The following is a 25135-nucleotide window of genomic DNA, read 5'->3' on the forward strand; positions in this document are numbered from 1 at the left end:
CCGGGAAACATTCTGCGGACAATACCTCCTAACATGCCCTGATTGGTTGCATCTGTAGCAGAGGTCCCCTTTTCCTCGTGAAGATGGTAGCTGAGTGGGGCCGGGGATCGACGGCTGGTGTGGAGGGGCAACGCTCCGTGGAATGTTGGGGACAGGCCGAGCTGGGGTCTTAGACTCTGGTTGTACAGTCCGCCTTGAATCCACGTATTGGTCAGCTAGGGTGGCAGCTTCATCTACTGTGACTGGCCGCCGATCCTTTACCCAGTCTCTAACTTCATGTGGGGTATGATCGTAGAATTGTTCCAGGAGGATTAGCTGGAGCGCATCTGCCATGGTAACAGCTTGGCGCCCGGTCATCCAACTCTCCGCTGCTCGGGTCATTTGATGAGCCCATTCTGTGTAAGGCTCTCTCTCCTTTCGGCGGAGGTTGCGAAACCTCAAACGGTGTGCCTCTGGAGTAATGCCGAAGCGAGCCAATAGTCTCTTTTACCCGGTCATAGTCCTGGCTGATCTCATCAGTGACATTATTGTACGCCTCTGCAGCCCTTCCTGTGAGACGGCTGACCAGGAGCGTGACCCAATCTGCTTTGACACCTTGGAGACCGCATTGATGCTCAAACATTTGCAGGTAAACATCTATCTCATCTTCACCATCTTGAAACATGCGGAAGGCGGCATAGGGTAGCTTTTTGCGGGCCGCTGGAGCTTCCCGGTTGAACATAACTGACGCTCCTTGGTCCCGCTGGAGTTCAGCCATTCGCAGCTGGGACACCTCTGTTAACATTTGACTGATAACCTCCTGCAGGGGGTGAGTACCATACAAGGCCAGTCGCCACTGGACGTCACGCTGGAACTCTGCCGCCTCTGAGGTATCTGCTGGTGGGTTACTGGCCTGGTCAATCTCCATTAGTTCGGTGATGAGAGTCGCTTTGGATTTGTTGCTGGAGACTTTTCCACGGGCTTCCAAGAGATCCTTCAAGGTGCTGCGCTTGAGTCTGGCGTAGTGATGTTCCATATGCTGTTAGGAGCAGGGGGTCCCGGTGGTGATTTGGGTGTGCCTAGGCAAGAGGAGCATCCCAGAGCTTGCCACCAATTGTGACGGATCCTATTCCACACTCCACTGAGTGCCTCCGTCAATAACACCGCTTACTCCAGTATGACCATCAGACAGATATAATATTATAGCTGCAGTAAATACAAGTCTAGTCGATAATAGCTTGTAGAATCTTGACTGCTTTATTGGACAGAATACAGCCTTTTTATACACATTTAACACAAGGGGTTAGATAACGAGGTAGGGCTGACTCATGTACACTCCCCCCTCCCCTCTAGCAAAAACTTAAAAGACAATAATATAATTAACATGTTAATTAACACAACACTTAAGGCAGACCTGGTGACCAGACAGTTCGTCTCTGCAGGTTAATGTGATCAGCTCTTTCAAGAATCATGTATTGGGCAAGTTCAAAAAAATAAAAGATTAATATAGAAATACCAAATAACAGGGTGAATGTGGACAGAAAAAGGTCCTTGGAGCCAGTGTCCGCGACACCTAGCTTATGCCCTGTGGCTTTCGCGGGAACGCAGGGGACTGTCCGAATCTACGTCGCCATTAACGATATCTACGCTTAACACATGGGACAGAGTCAACCGACTGCTGAACTTGGCCCCCCTGTGTCCCCGCTGACGCCTCTGGGTGGATTCCTCTGGTTCCTGCCAGGGGAACACGTGGGCTTCTTTGGAGCCTGGGTAAACGACAAGAATGCCAGCTGTGGTAAATTACTGAGAAATGGGAAAATTTTACCTTTTGAGTCCCTGGGAAACCGACCTGGCAGACCGCAGCTCAATTTCTGGAAGTATAGACAGTTGCACCACTTCTTTGAAGTGCACGGTAGCTCTATAAGAGATATCTCAACGCTCACACCTTTTGAGGGGATGTTTATAGCGGAGGAACCGGTCCCCCGCATGATTTCCGAAATGTATCAATTGCTGGGGTCCTCGGTCTCCAAACCTACTTATGTACGTGCCTGGGAGAGAGACCTTGGGAAAGAGTTCTCTGGAACTCAGCTAACACATTTATACCAACTCACGCACTTCAGCTCAGTGGACTCCAAGATGCAGGAGACAAATTACAAATTACTAACACGTTGGTACAGAGTCCCCTCTGACATGGCACGGATATACCCGGCTAGTTCAGACCTATGCTGGCGAGGATGCGGAGGCCGAGGCACTCTCTTGCACCTGTGGTGGGAATGCCCACGAATACAGATATACTGGCAGACTATTAAAGACCAGATTAAAGATATCCTTGGGATAGAGATCCCCCTCTCCCCAGAACATTTCCTCCTGCATATCCCTCCCATACCTGTTAGTCGCTACAAAAAAAGCGCACTACCTCACTTGCTAAACGCTGCTAAGCGTCTACTGCCCATCTTTTGGAAGAAGAAGCAGACACCGAGCAAAGAGGAGTGGATACGCAGGGTAAATGAGATAAGGGAGGCTGAGGAATGGGAGGTAAAAGGCAAAGGCGCTACAAACACACAGCCATATGGTCAACGTGGATAGAACACTTCCACGACACTTACCACGTGTCCTCCAGTCTGGACATATCCTTATTAAAATTAGTAGACCCCACATTGGGTCATCGTGACCATCCTAAATAGTAACCACCACAATTTTTCCAAAGACCGAAACGTGGACTGCATACAAACCATATGTGTTCTAGCCATGACAAGATGGCTGCCTAACGCCGGAAAGTCCGGAGCGGATGTTCGGAGAAATACACGGAACCAAGGAGGGATCCTGTTCACCCCTCCCTACCCCTCTTACCCTCTACCCTCTACCCTCCTCTCTGTTTTCCTCCTTTTTCTCCCTGCTCTTTTCTACTCTAATAAGAACTATTATTAATAGAGTTGTTTGATGAATGAACAGAATGTTAGCAACTGTTACATTATTACCAGATGGATGTGAAGTAAAGATGCTCTCCTGGCCGGGAGGGTCGTGGGGGCGGGGGTGCGCCTGTGGTTCGGGGGGCGCACCGGTGGAGGACAGACGGAGGCCTTGAGCCCCCCTCTGCCGGTGGGGGCCCTGGGCGGTGGCGGCCCCGTGATGCCGCGACTTACTTTTCCTTGGCCTAGGAGACCAACATGGCTCAGGTTATAAGGTTCACGGTTAGTATAGCCCACAGCCAGTCTCCACCTTTGTGGATTCTAAGGCTTGAAAACAACTTGTATATGTACCGCTAAAAGCACACATTCTCAATGTCTCAACGGATGTTTCAGTATAGCACTAATCTATTTACCCTCTCTTTTTTTCTTCCTTTCTTTTGTTATTCCTTACCACTCATTATTTATGCTACCTATATATATGCAATTTATTGCTACTGTGGAAATGAGAAAATATCTGTCACCAATACGCTTATATTGAAATGTGTCTGTTAAGCTGTGACTGACTACAATAAAGAAAGTTTAAACAAAAAACGAGCTTCAGAAGAAATCAAAAAGAAATCCTAAGCACCGCTCATAAAACGTGATAATGGAAAGCCTAAAAAAGCTGCTGACACTAATCACAATCCTACATGTGTATCAATACATTTAAACAATCAACTGTGCAGCGCTTAAAACTAAACCCACTAAAGTGTATATATAGTGAAAATATATAAGTATTCTGATGATACCACAAATATCACTTCATATGTGAAACCAATACTAATCGTGCAGTGCATAAACACTTACATTTTGTAAAACAATAAAAAACAGAATTCATATAAACATATAATAAAAATTGAATATAGAAGAAATTAGCCCATAAAGCCCCCACAATGTAAGTGCTTCATAATAAGTGCTCAAAATGAATCCACTCCTCTGTGCTCAAAAAGGATTTAGGGTGTGTATCACCACAAGCGCCCCACAGGTGATTCCCAAACACAGATTTTATCTTTGCTGTTTACAGACTGGTACGCTTGTAGCTCCAGAAAAATGTGAGTACCTTGTCATCAGTTTGTATGCAAATAAATGTTTTTTAAACGATATAAGTACTATCAGTTATTTCTTTCTACTTTTTATCATTGGTAATCACTGGCCACCTGGGGAGCAAAGAGTGGAGAGGAGCTCTGGAGTTATCTTGTTATTGCCCATGGTGAGGCTAGAAAGCTGTTTTTGACCCTAATTAGCTGTAGTAGTCGCACTGATCCAGGTGAGAATATTCCCGCAGGGGGGAGCACCTGTGGTGATACACATCCTGGATCCTTTTTGAGCACAGAGGAGTATGTTTATATGAATTCTGCTTTTATTGTTTCACAAAATGTAAGTGTTTATACACCACATGATTAGGATTGGTTCCACATATGAAGTGATTTCTGGTATCATCAGAAGACTTATATGCACTTTAGTGTGTTTAGTTTTAAGCGGTGCACAGTTGCATTTTCTTCAAAAATTGAGTCTTTTTGAATCTTTTTGAAACAATTGTACCTGCTAATTCCAGGTCTTTCTGAAGCTCTCCATAAGTGGCCCTTGGACAACTCTTCTGATAATTCTTTTCACTCCTCTGTCAGAAATCTTGTGAGGAGCACCTGGTCATGGCCGGTATATGGTGAAATGTTCTTTCCACTTCCAGATTATGGCCCCAACAGTGCTCGCTGGAACATTTAGAAGTTTAGAAATCCTTCTGTAACCACTGCCATCAGTATGTTTTTCAAAGATAAGGTTGTAAAGGTCTTGAGAGAGCTAATTGCCTTTGCCCATCATGGAATGCTTCTTGTGTGACACGGTAATAAGACACCTTTTAATAGGTCATCAGTTGAGACTGAACCAGCTGATATTAATTTGCACTGACAAGGGGCAGGATTGCTTTCTAATTACTGATAGATTTCAGCTGGTGTCTTGGCTTTCCATGCCTTTTTGCACCTCCCTTTCTTCATGTGTTAAATACTTTTTCCCTGTGCCATTCCATTTTATTACATATAACTTAATTTCTGAACGTATTTGGTTTGGTTTCTTTGTATGTATGGATTGCATGGGTTGTTACCAACCTGGCGAAAATGTCATGTCAATAGCACCTTTAGAAATATATTTACCTAGAAAAATGGTGACGTTCAATACTTATTGTACCTGCTGTAGCTGTCTGCCTGTACCTCTCATATAGGCAGACAGTTGCTGAATTGCAGGAAGAATCCATGAACACAAGAGCGCTCATCAGCACCCTGGCAGTTTATTGAGAACTACAAGCCATCTGCCGCAGTGGGAAATGGAACTTGTAGTTCATTCACTAATCTGTGTAAATAAATGTTGTGGCTGTGTGAGCAGAGCACAGTAACTTGCTACATGTTACACCCTATATATGGATGTAACATGTTACAAAAGGTGGGCCTAACCTTTAACTATTTCCTACACTAATGGGTGTGCCCACTGAGCATGTTGTATAAACTGCATGCAGCTGAAGCTACATACAGTATACAGCCTTGTCTTCTGGGTGTAGGAGGTGAAAGGTCTCGTCTCTTGCCCGGAACAAAATAGATTTGGGCTGAGCAGTGTTCAGCCATTGATTGGCAGCTTTGTATTCTATAATTAAACACAAAGCTTCCTCTGACTGCCCGAGCCGAAGATTGGGACATCATCCGCCCACCTCTACGCTTCAGAGGAAGCTTTGTATTCATTTATATAATTCAAAGCTGCCTACAAATGGCAATTGGGTGCCGCTCAGCCTGACTCCATTTTGTTCTGGGTGTGAGATGGTAAGGTCTCATCTCACTGTAACACAAGGTTGGTATACTGTATGTAGCTAAGGCTACATACAGTTTATACAGTTCACCCGGTGGGTGCACCTGTGTAGCGAGGTCCCGGGGCCCCTGAGGCCTAATGGTGATCTCCAGGGTTAGGGACAGCTGACATCCTTCTGTGTAGAGTGGGTTACAAGGCATGGTGGGTGTGATGCAAGGTGGATTAATGGGCGCCAGACACTTCTTGAATGCAAATAGATTTATTGTCTCTTAAACAGAACTGTGGGAGACCGGGTTGGGGCCAGGACTCCCTGCAATGTTAATTGGCAGACTCCGAGACTTCTATAGGCAGACAGCCATGCAGGGAAAGGCATCCAGCTAGACACCACATCTGCATGAGTAGGACTGCTGTCTCCTATGGCAACAATCTTGAAACAATTTCTAACAAAGGTTGTAATGAACTTCTACAATCTCCTATTATAGATCTTCACTCAACTGCGCTCCCAGTCTATCACTTAGACTTGCTGATCCACTGGATCCCCTGAGCTCTTCCAATCTTCTTTTCTCAGTATCTTCCTCAAGCGTCACCCCCGCGTCCCTGCTGGGTCCCTAGCTTGACACTCACAGATACTCCTCAAGCATCACCCCACTGGCCTGCTTGGTACACAATAATGCTCTGCAAGCATCACCTCCACGGGCTGGGTCCCTGGCTTGACATCTGCTGAAGTTTCCCAATTCTTCACTGTCCCTGGTTGGTGAGAATACTGCTCTGGTACTTGCATCAGCTACTCACAGTGGCCCCTGGTAATAAGTTGGATGTTTCCTTAATGGCGACAGCTTATCCTATACCTCCGACCACGGCAGGTTCTCCGGCCGGCAGAACCATTACTTCTGGTTGGACTGCAAGCTGCAATCCCAACCCTACACTGCTCTCTTGCGTCTGGATAGGCCCTCAGACAGCCTAGCAGCCAGATGTCCCCGGGATAGGCCTCAGGTCTCTGGCCTAGCAGCCCGGGGCAATACGACACACGTCCACCTAGACAGCGGTCCAGGTGGCACAGAACCCCGATCACCTGACTTCACCCAAATAAAAATGCTCTCCCAGCAGGCCAAGGGACCCAAACAATCCCTGCCTATTGGCTGAGACACTCCATTCATTCCTAATCTGTCCTTGCAATGCCCTTGTCTTATCTAATGCCACCAGATACCCGGCCATCTAGTGACAGAAGTGCAGCAATTCCAGAATTAGGGTGAAATCAATTGACCTCCTATCAATTGGTCAAGGCAACTATCACTTGGCAGATTAATTTAATAGCCACCCTGCCTAAACATCAGGGTGCTACACCTGTTAGGTTGGAAATATTTTGTTTGGGCCAGCTCGTTAACCACTTACGGACTGCCCGCCGTCGTTTTACATCACTACTTTGAAGAGGAATACCGTTGTTATGGTAGCAGCTAGCTACCATAACCCTAGTATCCTCCTCAAGAGCGGGCGGTCCGCTTCAAGATGAAAGTGGTCTCTGCAGCGGATTTGCCGCAAGATCACTTTTATTGGCTCTTCGGTGCCCTCCACTGCTTACCGGAGCCGTCTGTAGCGGCGGAGGTCATCAGATTCTCTCCCTAGCCTGACATGGAGACAAGTGAGGGGAAGATGGCCCCCACCCATCTCCATATCATTGCAGGGCGGAAGCGACGTCAGAACGTCACTTCCGCCCAATGCTTTTAAAGGGACATTTTTTTTTTTTTTAAATTACATTAATTTTTTTTTCTTTTTTATTGCATTTCAGTGTAAATATGAGATCTGAGGTCTTTTTGACCCCAGATCTCATATTTAAGAGGTCCTGTCATGCTTTTTTTCTATTATAAGGGATGTTTACATTCCTTGTAATAGGAATAAAAGTGACCCAATTTTTTTTTTTAAAAGAACAGTGTAAAAATGAAAAATAAACGGTAAAATAAATAAGAAAAAAAAAAAGTTTAAACGCGCCCATCCTGCCGAGCTCGCCTGCAGAAGCGAACTTATACGTGAGCAGCGCCCGCACATGAAAATGGTGTTCAAACCACACATGTGGGGTATTGCCATGATTGTTAGAGCGAGAGCAATAATTCTAGCCCTAGACCTCCTCTGTAACTCAAAACATGCAACCTGTAGAATTTTTTTAAACGTCGCCTTTTGAGATTTTAAAGGCTAAAGGTTTGTCGTCATTCCACGAGCGGGCACAACTTTGAAGCGTGACATGTTGGGTATCAATTTACTCAGAGTAACATTATCTTTCACAATATAAAAAAAAACTTTACTGTTGTCTTATTTTTTTAATTCAAAAAAGTGAATTTTTTCCAAAAAAAGGACTGCCATTTTATTCTCTAGGGTGTTAGAATCCCCAAATATTATATATTATTTTTTTTCTAAGTAATTTTCTAGAAAAAAAAAAAAAAACGTTTTTAACTTGTAAACACCAAATCTCAGAACGAGGCTCGGTCTTTAAGTGGTTAAAGTGACAGTAAAGCTTTAAGGTAGCTCATTCACTATTAAATGGCCATCAACTAGTCCCAATGTATGAAATAATGCACCTGCGCTATTTTTTGGCAAAACAATGCACCAGGTATTTACATCAGCACATGCTGTTGTTCTATGACTCTAGTATGCTTGTTTTTACTATGTGTGTTGTATTGCAATAAAGTGGTAGCAAACGCTCTATGTATGTTTTTACCTACAGGTAAGCTTATAATAAAGCTTACCAGTAGGTAAAATTAATATCTCCTAAATGTGCACCATTTAGGAGATACACTAGTGATTAGTAGTTGTTGCATATCCGTGCCGTTCCTTCAGAGCTCTATGCCATGGGCGTGCATGCGTGGGAATGATGTAATCGCCGCTGGACCATTCAAATGGCTGCAGCCGCGAATCCGGTACGAAGACTGGGAGAAGATGGATGCAGTGGTGACAGTGCGGCGCTGAGGGCTTCGCTTCAAGGTAAGTCTTTCATAATGTGCTAGTATGCATTGCATACTAGCACATTTATATGCCTTTATCTTGCAGGGAGTGTCTTTTTTTTTTTTTGTCCACATTTACTACCACTTTAAGAATAAATGTTAATGCACATATACAGCTTATGACCTTGATGCATGTTAAAATGTAGGTTTTACTGAGTGTTATTGCATGCGCTAAGGTGTGAATCCAGCCTATAAAAACACTGTGTAGCACTGCAAAGCAGAAAGCAAAGATTGAGTACAGAACAAGCAAATATAGCTACCCCCATGTAATTACAAATCATACACAGAAACTTTTTGCTACAATTTTTTACATCAAGATCTTTTACATGTATTATCTATAACAAGTTTTAAGTAGACAAAACAGCCCATTTAAGATACACATTATATCCCACTTTATTTTCTGCTGAACTCAACAGTAAAAATACTAGCAATCTGTCAAGTGCTCTGAAGTACCTGAGAATACAGAGTGTAATTTAGCTTTCTATAAAATCTGATATCAGATGTTGGTCACTTGGATACTAAAAATACTCGCTACCTGGTTGTCATGCTCATCCAGTGGTTTCACTGCTTTGGGATACTGAGCCAGAACAAGTATTCAGAGCAGGATTTTAAACTTTAATTTCATACTGAAGCCAGAGGATTAGCATGACAGCCAGGTGTAATGATATCACGTACTAGACACACGAAAAGCTGTAGCTATCGACCATCTTGTTCAGAAATCAGACGTCAGCCATGACAATTTGGCAGAATAGTTACATTGCAGCAGAAATCTTAACCCCCTCCTTCCTCCCTTACTTCATGGAATCAATAGACTCACTTCAAAAGAGCCGTTATCTCAGGCATGGGCCTGTGCATGGCTGTAAACAGCTAATTGAGTCCTGGCAGGATGTCTATTTTGCTGTCCAGGCCTATCGTAAAACTATAACCAAATCCATTAAGCATACATAACATGCCATCCAAGGATGCTCAGACTTATTGAGGGTCGTAAAAGGGCATGCAGAGCAGAAGTGACCTTTCAGAGACCTCTGCCCAATTCAAAACTTAAGAATCCACACATGATTCATAAACTCAGACAGGAACATGACACATTAATGAAAAGTATATATTTAAATGTGGAATTTCATACTGAATGAATTAAGTCCAGGCATGACTATGCTAAGACATATAAGAGGGAATATAGCTGTCAGATGCCTCCTGGGTGACACGTTTATCTGAGCTACCCTGCATTTAGTATCCCTGGACACGAAATTCAATGCTGAAGAATAATCTATCAGTTTCAAGAACTCAACCAGTACATATTGGGAGATATGAATAGTGGTATAAAACTGTGTGTAAGGGAGGATCATTATACTATCATCAACCCCAGACAGCTCATGGACCCTCCTTATTCATTTAATCGGTCAGGGGCATCTGTCACCACCCGTTTGATCACAGAGAAAAGAGGAGGTGCCAAGACAGTTGTCAGTTCTCATTTACCATGAGATCAGAAACATCTGCCAAGTTTAAGAACCATTTTGTCACCTGGCTCATCGACCGAACTCTGTTCAACCCAAGGACATTGCACAGGTAATTTTCTTCTCACTCTGTCTTGTTAATCTGTTGCTGTATATTGTCTTTATTTCTTTGAAACACCTTTTTCTGTAAATATTTTATTTGCATTAATTTTGACCTTTTCATTATTAAAACCCTATTTTGAAAAGTGTTAACCTTGTCCCTAAGCTCTTAATGCAAGCTAACCAAGAACCTGTTTTTCTCAGCTCAGAGTTGTTTTAAAAACAAAATTATAGGTAAATGTGCCCAAAAGGCATGTACTGAACCCATCATGCGCAATTTCATGAAGAGCATTTGATATTTTTCAGAATCCATTTACAGTGGGTAAAGAAAAGAATCACCCCTTTTAGAATAATCACATTTTGTTGCTTTGCGGCCTGAAATGAAGACAGACACAGTTTTTGTTTTATCCATCTGTATTTACTCCAGCTGTGCAACCTATAACACCCAAGTGAAAGCTATAACACCAACATGTCCGAAAAAATAAACCAAATTCAAAATCAGAATCACAGAGTTTAAAAAGGAACACCCCCTCCTAAAAATGACTTGTAAACTCAATCAGGTGTAGCTAATCACCTTCTCAATGGCACACAAAGCCATTTGATTTTCTACTGTGATCTTTTTTATTAGCTCAGCATGAAAAGAGCTTTCCTGGAGCATTTCAGTCCTTGGTAGTGCAAATGAAGCAATCCAACTATGGGTGGTAAGGCACTGTCAAAAGATCTCCGGGATAAAGTTGTGGACCGGCACAAGTCAGGAGATGGATCATAAAAAAATGTCAAAGGAGTTATCAATGCCTAGAAGCACAGAAGTCTATAATGAATATTTGGAAGGTATTTGGTACAACACAGACCCTCCTTGAATCAGGACAACACTCCAAACTGGATGAAAGAGCCAGGAGGAAACTGGTCAGAGAGGCTACCAATAGGCCTACAGCAACTCTGAAGCAGTTGCAGGAATTTATGACAGAGTGGTCATTGTGTGCATGTGACAACAATATCACAAATTCTTCAAATGTGGCATGTATGGGAGGGTTGCAGGAAAAAAGCCACTCCTCAAGAAAGGCCACATGCAGGAGCGATTGAGCTTTGCCAAAACACAGCTTGAAGATTCTGAGGCCACATGGAAAAAGGTGTTATGGTCAGATGAGACTGAATTGAATTACTTGGCTTCAACACCATACGATATGTCTGACGGAAATCCATCCAAATAACACCAATCCTACAGTAAAACATGGAGGTGGTGATATCCTGTTATAGAAGGAAGAATGGACGGGGCAAAATACCGTAAAATTCTTGAGGAAAATCTGTTGCCCTCTGCCAGAAAGTTGTCAATGAGAAGAAGATTTACCTTCCAAAAGACAATGACCCAAAGCACACAGCAAAAATGACCACACAGTGGTTGAAGGAGAAAAGAGTGAATGTCCTCGCATGGCCTAGTCAGAGCCTAGACTTTAAACTCCATTGAAAATCTGTGGAATGACTTGAAGATTGCAGTCTACAATTGGTCACCATCAAATTTATCTGAACTTGAGAAGTTCTGCAAAGAAGAGTGGGCAAATATTACAAAGTCTAGATGTACAAAGTTAGTAGAGACATATCCCAACAGACTAAAAGCAGTAATTAAAGCAAAATGTGGTCCAACAAAATACCGACACAAGCAATTCTATTTTCGATTTTTTTTTTTACACTTTTTTTTGACATGGTAGTGTTATATCTTTCACTTGGATGTTATAAGTTGCACTGAGTAAATACAGCTGGATAAAACAAAAACTGTGTCTGTCTTAATTTCAGGCTGCAATACAACAAAATGTGATTATTTTAAAGGGGGGTGATTTTTTCTATGCTGTATTATATTCAAAGGTCACCATTCTTCAATCTGTCTGCCACCAATTGTGCAAGTTCTCCCACTTAAGAGAGGCCTGTAATTGTCATCATAAGTATACCTCAACTATGAGAGACAAAATGTGGAAACAAATCCGGACAATCACATTGTTTGATTTTTGAAAGAATTTATTTGCAAATTATGGTGGAAAATAAGAAAATAATTTGGTCACCTACAAACAAGCAAGATTTCTGGCTCTCACAGACCTGTATCTTCTTCTTTAAGAGGCTCCTCTGTCCTCCACTCATTACCTGTATTAATGGCAACTGTTTGAACTTGTTATCAGTATAAAAGACACCTGTCCACAACCTCAAACAGTCACACTCCAAACTCCACTATGGTGAAGACCAAAGAGCTGTCGAAGGACACCAGAAACAAAATTGTAGACCTGCACCAGGCTGGGAAGACTGAATATGCAATAGGCAAGCAGCTTGGTGAGAAGAAATCAACTGTGGGAGCAATAATTAGAAAATGGAAGACATGCAAGACCACTGATAATCTCCCTCGATCTGGGGCTCCACGCAAGATCTCACCCCGTGGGGTCAAAATGATCACAAGAACGGTGAGCAAAAATCCCAGAACCACACGGGGGGACCTAGTGAATGATCTGCAGAGAGCTGGGACCAACGTAACAAAGGCTACCATCAGTAACACACTACGCCGCTAGGGACTCAGATCCTGCAGTGCCAGACGTGTCCCCCTGCTTAAACCAGTACATGTCCGGGCCCGTCTGAGGTTTGCTGGAGAGCATTTGGATGATCCAGAAGAGGCTTGGAAGAATGTCATATGGTCAGATGAAACCAAAGTAGAACTGTTAGGTAAAAACACAACTCGTCATGTTTGGAGGAGAGAGAATGCTGAGTTGCAACCAAAGAACACCATACCTACTGTGAAGCATGGGGGTGGCAACACCATGCTTTGGGGCTGTTTCTCTGCAAAGGGAACAGGACGACTGATCCATGTACATGAAAGAATGAATGGGGCTATGTATCGTGAGATTTTGAGTGCAAACCTCCTCCCATCAGCAAGGGCATTGCAGATGAAACGTGGCTGGGTCTTTCAGCATGACAATGATCCCAAACACACCACCCGGGCAACGAAGGAGTGGCTTCGTAAGAAGCATTTCAAGATCCTGGAGTGGCCTAGCCAGTCTCCAGATCTCAACCCCATAGAAAACCTTTGGAGGGAGTTGAAAGTCCGTGTTGCGCAGTGACAGCCCCAAAACATCACTACTCTAGAGGAGATCTGCATTGAGGAATGGGCCAACATACCAGCAACAGTGTATGACAACCTTGTGAAGACTTACAGAAAACGTTTGACCTCTGTCATTGCTAACAAAGAATATATAACAGTATTGAGATGAACTTTTGTTATTGACCAAATACTTTTTTCCACCATAATTTGCAAATAAATTCTCTCAAAAATCAGACAATGTGATTGTCTGGATTTGTTTCCACATTTTGTCTCTCATAGTTGAGGTATACCTATGATGACAATTACAGGCCTCTCTCATCTTTTTAAGTGGGAGAACTTGCACAATTGGTGGCTGACTAAATACTTTTTTTCCCCCACTGTAGATAGGTGTGGCCAATCAGATGACCAAAATGGCCATATGAGTACAGTGTTTGCTTCCATATTTACTCCTAAGCAATGTTACAAAGGCATCTGAAGAACAAAAAGTAAGAAAGAAATATACTGAAATGCTACTTTTATTCCTGGTTTTATTGCAAATTGTGTTATATACCCATTTCTTATATTGCTTAAAGTGATAATTTCCCGTTTTCTTTGAGAAAAAAATATGTACAATAATTCAGTGCAATACAAACATTTTTCTTTTGCTGCTTCTGGAGCATACAAGTATATAACCTCACATACAAGTTGCATTAGATTAGATTATTCATGTACAAGCAAAAACTTCATTATGAAGGTCAGAAAACACTGCACATTACCATTAAATAATGCATGTGAATGTCAGCAGCAGTAAACTTCTGGGTGGACAGTGTTCTGATATTAGAAGACCAATATACATACATTACATTTAAACAATAAATAAAGAAACCTAACAGATTTTTGGCAAATACGTAAAAGTAGTGTCCTGTGTTCGATTAACCACTTGCCCAACGGCTCACGCCGATATACAACGGCAGAATGGCACGTACAGGCATATTAACGTACCTGTACATTGCCCTTTAAGACGCGGCATTGTGGGCGCGCCCCCCGCGAGCTTCGTTAGTGTGATCGCGGGTCCCGCAGACTCAATGTCCACGGGGATACCCGCGATCATCTCACGGAGAGGAAGAACAGGGAAATGCTGATGTAAACAAGCATTTCCCCATTCTTCCTAGTGACAGGACACTGATCACAGCTCCCTGTGATCGGGAGCTGTGATCAGTGTCATGACACACGTAGCCCATCCCCCCTACAGTTAGAACACATCCCTAGGACACACTTAACCCCTGCAGCGCCCCCTCCTGGTTAACCCCTTCACTGTAAGTCACATTTACACAGTAATCAATGCATTTTTAATAGCACTGATCGCTGTATAAATGTGAATAGTCCCAAGATAGCGCCAAAAGTGTCTGATCTGTCCGCCATAATTTCGCAGTCACAATAAAAATCGCTGATCACCATCATTAGTAGTAAAAAAAATAACTATTAATAAAAGTGCCATAAAACTATCCCCTATTTTGTAGACGCTATAACTTTTGCGCAAACCAATCAATAAACGCTTATTGCGATTTTTTTTTTTACCAAAAATATGTAGAAGAATACGTATCAGCCTAAACTGAGGAAAAAAAATGTTTTATTATATATTTTTTGGGGATATTTATTATAGCAAAAAGTAAAAAATATTGCGTTTTTTTCAAAATTGTCGCTCCGTTTTTGTTTATAGCGCAAAAAATAAAAATCGCAGAGGTGATCAAATACCACCAAAAGAAAGCTCTATTTGTGGGGAAAAAAGGACGTCAATTTTGTTTGGGAGGCACGTCGCACGACCGCGCAATTGTCAGTTAAAGCGACGCAGTGCCGAATCGCAAAAAGTGCTCTGGTCTTTGGCCAGCCAAATGGTCCAGGGCTGAAGTGGTTAAAGAATATCTAAAGCCAAAACATGTATTTTTTTCATTTTGGATATAGTAGGGGAGGGTTAGGCTTCATGTACATGGGACGTTGTTCAACCTCTCCTGAGCGATTTAACGTGACAGTTAGAAACCGGCGTCTAAAAACGTCCGTTTAGCAGCGTTTACATGCCGCGTTTAGTTGCTTTTAGCCACGTTTGCGTCTAGAAGCATTTGCAAAAAAAATTAAATATATATATATATATATATATATATATATATATATATAATATATTTTGTTAACATGAAAAACGTCTGTAAACGAAACGCTGCTAAACGCGAGTTAACGCGTTTAGCAGCGTTTACAAGCTGTTACAGGCATTTGGCGTTTCAAATGCCTCTGAACATCCGTCTGAGCCCATTTTTTTGCGTTCCAAAAAAAGCTTCTAAACTGCCTAGAAATTACTATAAACGACCCTGTGTACATGTACTGATAAGATAACATAGAGGAGAGTTCAGGGGCAGCTGAAAAAAATGCCCAACTGCTCCTAAACGTCGCTTTACCAGCAGCAGTGTACATGAGGCCTTATTATGTTTTTGCCAAAGCCCCGAAACTCAACTCCTAAAAGCCTTTGTGTCAATGTACACATAGGCTTTTACCAGAGTTTAGGAGCTGCTGCAGTTAGGGGAGCTTCAACCTCCCTCTCCTGAATGCAGAAGAATCGCATTCAGGATGGGCCCATTTGACTGCCAGCCTCAGGAAAATGCGAACAGCAGCAAAACGCGTTTTGCGTTTTCCTGCGGCCAGCGGTCAAAGTAGGCAGTGTTTACATGAAGCCTAATAGGGACACAGACAGAAAAAAAACAAAAAAAAACAAACAACAGTGGTTCTAACCTCTCACCTCTCTATTCAAAACTAAAAACAAAAAAAGTTTTGACCTTAGTTATACCTTTACTTATATAGCGCCGTCAATTTACGCAGCGCTTTACATATACATTGTACATTCACATCAGTCCCTACCCTCAAGGAGCTTACAATCTAATGTCCCTAACTCACATTCATACTAGGGACAATTTAGACAGAATCCAATGAACCTACCAGCATGTCTTTGGAGTGTGGGAGGAAACCGGTGTACCCGAAGGAAACCCACGCAGGCACAGGGAGAACATGCAAACTCCAGGCAGGTTGTGTCGTGGTTGTGGTTGGGATTCGAACCAGCGACCCTTCTTACTGCTAGACGAAAGTGCTACCCACTGCACCACTGTGCCACCCGTACCTTAACAGTTATCCCTGAAAATCTTTTCTTTAACCACTGGAGCTATGGAAGATTTTACCCCCTCCATAACCAGGTTGCATTTTGCTATTTAGCACTGCGCTACTTTTACTAGCAATTACACGGTCATGCAACGCTGTACCCAAATATATGTTTTTAACATTTTTTCCACAGAAATAGAGCTTTCTTTTGGTGGTATTTGATCACCACTGTTTTCTTTTTTTTTAATTATATAAATGAAAAAAAGACCAAAAATTAAAAACATAAATAAATGTATTTTTTACTTTCTGCTATAAAACATATCCAATAAAAACATTTAAAAAAAAGTCAAATTTCTTTATAAATTTAGGCAAAAATGTGTTCTGCTACATGTCTTTGGTAAAAAAAAAAATCCCAATAAGTGTATATTAATTGGTTTCTTTGAAATTTATAGCGTCTACAAACTATTTTTATTTATTTACTTTTTTTATACTGGTAATGGCGGTGATCAGGGACTTATAGTGGGCCTGTGATAGTGCAGCAGGAAATCTGACACAAACTGACACTTAGTGGGAAATGACTAACTGTCACTGACATCACCAGTGAAACTAATACAGTGATCAGTGCTAATAATATACACTGTCATTGAACTATTGACACTGGCTGGGAAGGGGTTAACATCTGCTTTGCAGGAAACAGAAAGAGAGCGACCATTCCCTCTGTATAGAGCCCTGTGTTGTTTATCAACACAGGGCTCTAGGCTGTGATTCGACACATGAACCATTAGCCGGGATCTGTTGACAAAGTCCCAATAACAGGGGATTAGGCAGGCAGAGGCACAGTTATGTAGTGGTACATCGTTTCTGAGTTTCAACTGTGGGCCCCTGCCCGCCTAATCCCCTGCTGCAGTATATGTACTGTGGTGGGTTGGCAAGGGGTTAAACGGCAGACTGGTGTTCACTACAAACATAGATAGTACTGGGGCGTATCCTCCTTCTCGTCCTCCCTCGTATTTTAGGAAGAATCTTAAATGTTTTGGGCATGAACTCCATACAGGCCTCCCGGAATTTCTTGATTCTCCAACAGTATATAACAGGGTTGAATACAGACTTGAGGTAACTAAGCCACAAGATGCAAGTGCTGATCACATAAAATGAGTTACTGTAGTAGAAAGTCCTACTAAACACTGACAACAGACTGAACACAGAGTGCGGAAGCCAGCAAAGAGAAAATCCAATGAACAAGATCAGTATGGTGGTGAAGGCCCTTGTCTTAAAACTCATGTCTACATTCATTTGATGAGGCCTCTGCAGTCCCATCAAGCCTAACTTGCTTACTTGACTCAGACAGAGGCTCTCTGCATGGTTATGAATCCTGACAGCATTTCTTCTGACAGTGTTCAGGATGCATAGATAGGAGTACAGCATTACACTGAAAGGGATAAAAAATACTGCTACAACCAACATGACTGCATATGCCCTATCAGCTAAAAATTCTGTATATCCCAAGACACATTGAGGTGCACGAGTTGGAACCTCCACCAACGTCCAGCCAACTACAGATGGAAAGGAGATACAGAAGGACAACACCCAAGAAGAAGCAATCATTATCTTGGCACGGTGTGGATTTAGTTTATCTTGTCTCTGTACAATGATCAGAAAACGATCAACGCTGATAATGAGTAGAATAGCAACTCCTTCCAAGACAAAAAACCAGTACAGCATGGCTGAAATCTGGCAGAACTGGCTGCCAAAGTGCCAACTCCCAGTTATAATCGTAACTGCAGTAAAAGGCATGCAGAAAAGGGAAAGCATAATGTCCGAAAATGCCAGCGTTGCAAGTAGAAGATTGATTGCAGACCGCATAGCTGGCTTCTGGTAAACGATAAGGCAAACAATAGCATTGCCCAAGAAAGCAATGGCAATCATTAATAGCATAATTATTGCCAATAATATCCTGAGTGGGGTAGGGAATGCAGCAAATCTGGAATTTGAGTTCGTTATAGTTTCATTCTCACTGGAAACCACACAGCTGCCAAAGGCTGTGCTATTGCAACCCATGGTTACAGCTATGGCACGGAGAATCCTGTTTTCATTTCTCCTCGATGTTCACTTATTACAAGTCACACATTACTGCACCGTTTTTTCTTTCTTTCAGGTTAGTAGAAAGATCTTCCAAACATTCTGCATCTGCACAAACCTAGCAAGAACAAAAAGACAATAATAAATATAATTGCATAGACTATACCTGGCCACATACAGTACAAGAAAATTATTTATCTGCTACAATGGAAGGTATTTAAAGAAGAAGTAAAGCTATTTTGGCTATGTTTCTCCTATGGATCACAGGAGTGCAGTTTGTTCAGGTCACTTCTGTGGCCTGTTCTCAGCCGACAGCAGGCCGTTAGCAGTCAGCTGATGTCACTTTAATGTCTGGATCCACCCAGATGCCTGGACCAGAAGCTGGATCAGCTTCTCAGCGAGCTGTTGAGAGCCTGAACCGACCCCCCCCCCCCCACACTGCCCAGCACTCCAGTGAGTGCTGAAGGGGCAGAGAAGAGGCTCTCTACAGGCTCAGGACCAAAAGCTGAGTGGTCAGTGTTTGATCGCTCAGTTCTCAGTCTTAGCAGAGGACAAGTCATAAACAACAGAACGACAGATATATAAGACAGATATGATATGTCTCTTAACTCAAAACAGTAATAGTGTAATTATGGGCATCTCACCACAGAAAGGTTCCACAGACTATACAACTTTTAATGAACAATACTTTTATTATTTTAACTTGAACATGATTCATAACAAAAAAAAAATCCTTACCTGGATGAACAACAGTGAAGGATTCAAAAGGAGAGAAGGAAAAAAAAGGCCTGTGAATCCAAACAAAAATACATATCAGTGTACTAAAACATCAAAATACTGCATACTTAGGTCCTATGCAAACGGGCATATGTATTTACAGCAGGAAATACAGCTGCCTACAATATCCTGTAAACACTGGTCCACAGTGCATCTCAACTCATACAGTCATACACATGCTTATGTCCATATGTGCTAGAATGCATACATAGGGGCTTGGTAATGTATATATCTCCCCCAGCCCATGAATGACTCGAATGATTCATTATTGGCAGCCCCTCTCCAATAACAAGATATACTGTGCAGTGTCTTTGTCTTTTTAAATTATGCAGCTAAATACCTTTATTCACATTGCTAGTTGCAGTCACGTGAGCCTCTGATATCAGCCGGGAGGTCACGTGATTGTACACCAGCGATGTGAAAGACAGTATTTAGCGGCACGATTTAAAAAAAAAACACAGTATATCACAGTATAACTTGTTATTACAGTGGGGCTGCCTGTAATTGTTATAACTAACTTTACAGACACATGTAATAGTAGCCAAAGGGGTGGGGGCAGGGGGGAGATGGCTCACAGACTAGGAACTGACAGGCAGGGAGGGAGAGGAGAGGGGAGAGGCTCTGAACACAGCAGGATGACGGAAGCACATAAACTGACCATGGTATCATGAATCAGCAGCCATGATTACCGTGGTCAGCACACACAGGGGGACACAGAAACAGGCGGGATCAACCAGGTATTTTACTTTATACAATGGGACAATTTACACAGCACAAACACAATGCTGCTTAACAATCTTTTAAAGGAATAGGATCTTATTTTTTTTTTTTTTTTTAAGGTTTACAACCGCTTTAAGCTCAATACTCCTGTAGGGTGCTAATTCTTGTCACAAAATAAGACTTTTGTACTTACTGTAAAATCTTTTCTTATATATATCAAAGCCTAAGTGCAGCCAAAATAAAAAATAGAAAAATCAGCACCAGGGACATAACTTACAGTCAGTAGGACGTGTCCTTTATGCTAAAGCCTCTGCTGTTAATAGAAATTCTCCTCCGTCCATTATCCCCTTTCCCACCCTCTGCTACTGTAACCTTCTGGTACGGTGGGGGTTAATACAAATAAGGGGCTGTCGTAAGCTTTCATCAAAAGAGATCGACTATGCCCGCCCTTCCACTCAGCTGCTCCGTACTACAGCTTCTATGAATAAAAGATGGGAGGACGATTGTAAGCTCTGTCCCCTCCATACAGAGATCCTGACATATATCCCTTGTGCTGATTCTTCTGTTTTTCTTTTGGGTGTACTTTGGGTGTTTTTTTTTTTTTAAAGTCAGCAACTACAAACACTGTAGCTGCTGACTTTTAATGAGGGCACTTACCTGTCCAGCGAGCCCGCGATGCTGGCCCCCCGAGGCCGTTCTGTTCATCGGATCGGGTGCCGGCGCCGCCATCATAACTAAGGGAAACAGGCAGCGGAGCCTTGTGGCTTCACTGCCCATTTCCTACTGCACATGTGCGAGTTGCGCGGCGCTTTGTGAATGGCCCTGTTGTCTTCTGGGACACACCCAGGTCACAAAAGACAACAGGGCAGCTCGCCGAAGAGGAGGAAGTAACCGAACAGCTTCACGGAATAGGAAGAGGCAGAATAGGAAGACTGGGAGATTTTTTGGAGAATGTTAATGTAATTTTTTATTTTAGGGTGGACCTCCGCTTTAAGCTTTAACATGTTCTCACTAGCTGTACACCTATGCGGCCTCTGTGCGAGTGGGCTGTAATGCAGAGTGGCTGCATACAGTTAGGTACATATATATTTGGACTATATATTTGGACACATGCACAATTTTAGTTTTTTTCAGGTATTTACCAAAGCATATTCAAGCTATAGTTATATAATGGATATGGGCTGAAAATGCACACTCTCAGGTTTAATTTGAGGGTATGTACATCCAAATCGGAGGAAGGGTTTAGGAGTTACAATTCTTAAGAATAGCCATCCCCTTTTTCAAGGGACCAAAAGTAATTGAACAATTGAATCAAAAGCTCTTTCATGGTCAGGTGTGGGCTACTTGTTCATTATTTATTCATAAATTGAGCAGGTAAAAGTTCTGGAGTTGATTCTAATTGTGGTATTTGCATTTGGAATCTATTGCTGTAATCCTACATCATGCGTTCAAAGGAGATGTCCATGCAAGTGAAACAGGCCATTGGAAGGCTTCAAAAATGAAACAAATCCATCAGAGAGATAGCAGCAACATTAGGAGTGGCCAAGTCTAAAGTTTGGTACATTCGGAGGAAAAAAGAACGCACTGGTGAGCTCAGCAACATAAAAAGGCCTGGACGTCCATGGAAGACAACAGTGGTGGATGATCACAGGATCCTCTCTATGGTAAAGAAAAACAGATTTAGAACATACAGAGAAGTGTAGGACACCCTCCAGGAAGTGAGCGTATCATTGTCAAAGTCTACAAATCAAGAGGAGACTTCACGAGAGAAAATACAGAAGGTTCACCACAAGGTGCAAACCATTCATAAGCCTGAAGAATAGAAAAGCCAGATTAGTTCTGAAAAAGCAATCTTTGGACGGATGAAACTAAGATTAATTCGTACCAGAATGACAGGAAGAAAAAAATTGTTGAGAAGTCTTGGAACAACTCATGATCCAAAGCACACAACATCGTCTGTAAAACATGGTGGAGGCAGTGTGATGGCATGGGTATGCATGGATTCCAGTTGCATTGGGTCATTGGTGTTTATTGATTATGTGACAGAAGACAGAAGCAGTCGGATTAATTCTGCAGTGTTTAGAGATAAACTGTCAGTGCCCAGATTCAGCCAAATGCAACAAAGTTGATTGGACGGCGCTTCACAGTACAGATGGACAATGATCCAAAACGCACTGCAAAAGCAACCCAGGACCTTTTGAAGGAAAAGAAGTGGAATATTCTGCAATGGTCGAGTCAATCACCTGATCTCAACCCAATTGAGCATGCATTTCACTTGCTGAAGGCAAAAGTAAAGGCAGAAAGCCCCACAAACAAAGAACAACTGAAGACGGTGGCAGTTAGAACCTGGCAAAGCATCAGAAAGGAGGAAATCCAGTCTTTGGTAATGTCCATAGGTTCCAGACTTTAGGCAGTCATTGCCAGTAAAGGATTCTTAACAAAATATTAAAAATTAACATTTTATTTATAATTATATTAATTTGTCCAATTATATTTCAGCCCCTGAAAATGGGGGGACTGCGTATAAAAATAGTTGCAGTTCCTAAAATTTGTACTTGACATTTATGTCCTTGAATTAAAGCTGAAAATCTGCACTTCAAATTCATTTGGATTGTTCCTTTTCAATTTTATTCTGGTGGCATAGAGAGCCAATGGAATGAAAATTGTGCTTGTGTCCAAATATATATGAACCTAACTGTATATATGTCCATAGGGTATAGCTTTCTGTGCTCAGAGCATGCTCCCAGTGCAAAAGTAAGCAAATTGTCACGGGAAGCTCCAAATGCTAGTGATTGGGAGCTTCCAATCATGTGACCGCTGTGACAGTCAATCATAGCAGTCACATAATTCTAATGCCCACCTCCCGGCATTTAGATTCTATTAAGGAGCTGAGGTCAGGGGTGGGAAGGGGTTAAGGGACACAAGAATAGTAAAAATTTATGAACAATCGGGTTATATATCCGTTTTCAGGAGGTTTTTATTTTAACTTGAATTGTAGTCTTCAGGAGGTTTGATACAATCCAGTTGTTTAACCTCTTGTCAACTGGGCACTTTGACCCCCTTCCTGCCCAGGCCAACTTTCCATTAATTTCAATGGAGAGGGGCGTTTTTTCACCGCCCTGCCAGCCCACTTCCCCATTGTGAAAGCATTCATTGATTTTAATGGAAATAGGTTTTCGTGAGCTTTTCAGGAGCTTTTTAAGTGTGAAAGCGCCTGTAAAGCGCCTCAGCGTGAAAGGGGTCTAATGAGGAGGCACTGATTGGCAGCACTGGTGAGCACTGTTGGGACTGCACTGATAATCAGTGCCCTGATTATCAGTGTACATGTCCCTTTTACACAAGCCGGATTCTGTTTACATCATGATCAACTGTGATTGGACACAGCTGATCACGTGGTAAAGAGCCGCTGATTCGCTCTTGCCTCAATCTGTAATCAGCTGTGTCCAGAGAACACTGCAATCAGAGCGTGCCGCCCGTGCTCCGCGATCATGATAGAACATCATCCCTCCCAGAACCGGCTTGGCTGCGCTGTAGCTGGCATAAGGCTATAGCGCGGTCGGCAAGTGGTTAAGTTAATCTCCAATCACCATGGAGCATAAAAAAATACACACTTTGTGGTAATGACTCCCATTGTATACTGTGATATGTGTGGCTCAGTATGCCATGACACTACAAAATCATACCAAATGTATTGTTCATATTTGGGGAGCAGTGCATTATGAGTGTGTTTAGTATTCATCTACATATTTGGGCACACTAGGCCCAAAGCACTCTATACCCAGAGCTACATAGAACTCAGACCATTGCCATCACTCTGTTGGTGTATGTGAAGGCCTACTGTACAGTACACGGCACCCACTGTACAGGGCTCGGCTCCTCATTGAGGTGCACTGTGTTTGATGTCTGCTAGCTCCTATGTACATCGCTCTGCACATCAATGGACGGTACTGACCACATAGAAGAATATCATAGCGATCCCTCCCTCCATCCTATCACTATACCTGGTAGGATGCAGCTGTCCTCCCTCCTGTGCGCTCTACATACTCCGGAATAGATCACATCCCTCGTACGGGTGCCCACACCTGGCCCTCCACCTCCTCTCATATACAGCCGGCACACCGACACAGGCCCCCTCACAGCTGCCATGAATCCCCGCTCTACAATGTCTGCAAGGGGAGGGCCGAGGATGTGCACACTGCGCTGCGCCTGCTCCCCTTCTGTGTGAGGGGACGAGTCCTTGTGTACCCTGAGCCCGTGTATGAGGAGACATGCCCTACGTACCCCGAGCTTGTGTATGAGGAGACATGCCACGTGTACCCTGAGCTTGTGTACGAGGAGACATGCCCCGTGTACCCTGAGCCCGTGTATGAGGGGACATGCCCTGTGTACTGTGACCCTTTGTATGAGGGGACATGCCTCGTGTACTGTGACCCTGTGTATGTGGGGACATGCCCCATGTACCCTGAGACCATGTATGAGGAGACATGCCCCATGTACCCCGAGCTTGTGTAGGAGAAGACATGCCCCGTGTACCCTGAGCCCGTGTATGAGGGGACATGCCCTGCGTACTGTGACCCTTTGTATGAGGGGACATGCCTCGTGTACTGTGACCCTTTGTATGAGGGGACATGCCTCGTGTACTGTGACCCTGTGTATGTGGGGACATGCCCCATGTACCCTGAGACCATGTATGAGGAGACATGCCCCATGTACCCCGAGCTTGTGTAGGAGAAGACATGCCCCGTGTACCCTGAGCCCGTGTATGAGGGGACATGCCCTATGTACTGTGACCCTTTGTATGAGGGGACATGCCTCGTGTACTGTGACCCTGTGTATGCGGGGACATGCCCCATGTACCCTGAGACCATGTATGAGGAGACATGCCCCATGTACCCCGAGCTTGTGTAGGAGAAGACATGCCCCGTGTACCCTGAGCCCGTGTATGAGGGGACATGCCCTGTGTACTGTGACCCTTTGTATGAGGGGACATGCCTCGTGTACTGTGACCCTGTGTATGTGGGGACATGCCCCATGTACCCTGAGACCATGTATGAGGAAACATGCCCCATGTACCCCGAGCTTGTGTATTAGAAGACATGCCCC

General features: G+C 43.2%; 1 protein-coding gene across 1 annotated transcript; it reads right to left on the reverse strand.

The window, feature by feature from the left end:
* Nucleotides 1-15486: 15486 nt before the first annotated feature.
* Nucleotides 15487-24272, reverse strand: GPR45 (G protein-coupled receptor 45). Its single transcript, XM_073614750.1, has 3 exons — nucleotides 24034-24272; nucleotides 19274-19323; nucleotides 15487-18653 (listed from the first exon to the last, which is right to left on the reverse strand). Exon 3 carries the CDS (start codon nucleotides 18512-18514, stop codon nucleotides 17393-17395), a length of 1122 nt encoding a protein of 373 aa, XP_073470851.1. The 5' UTR covers nucleotides 18515-18653; nucleotides 19274-19323; nucleotides 24034-24272; the 3' UTR covers nucleotides 15487-17392.
* Between the last annotated feature and the right edge of the window lie 863 nt (nucleotides 24273-25135).

This window comes from Aquarana catesbeiana, linkage group LG02 (genome assembly GCF_042186555.1).
Source record: "Aquarana catesbeiana isolate 2022-GZ linkage group LG02, ASM4218655v1, whole genome shotgun sequence".
Taxonomy (NCBI): Eukaryota; Metazoa; Chordata; class Amphibia; order Anura; family Ranidae; genus Aquarana; species Aquarana catesbeiana.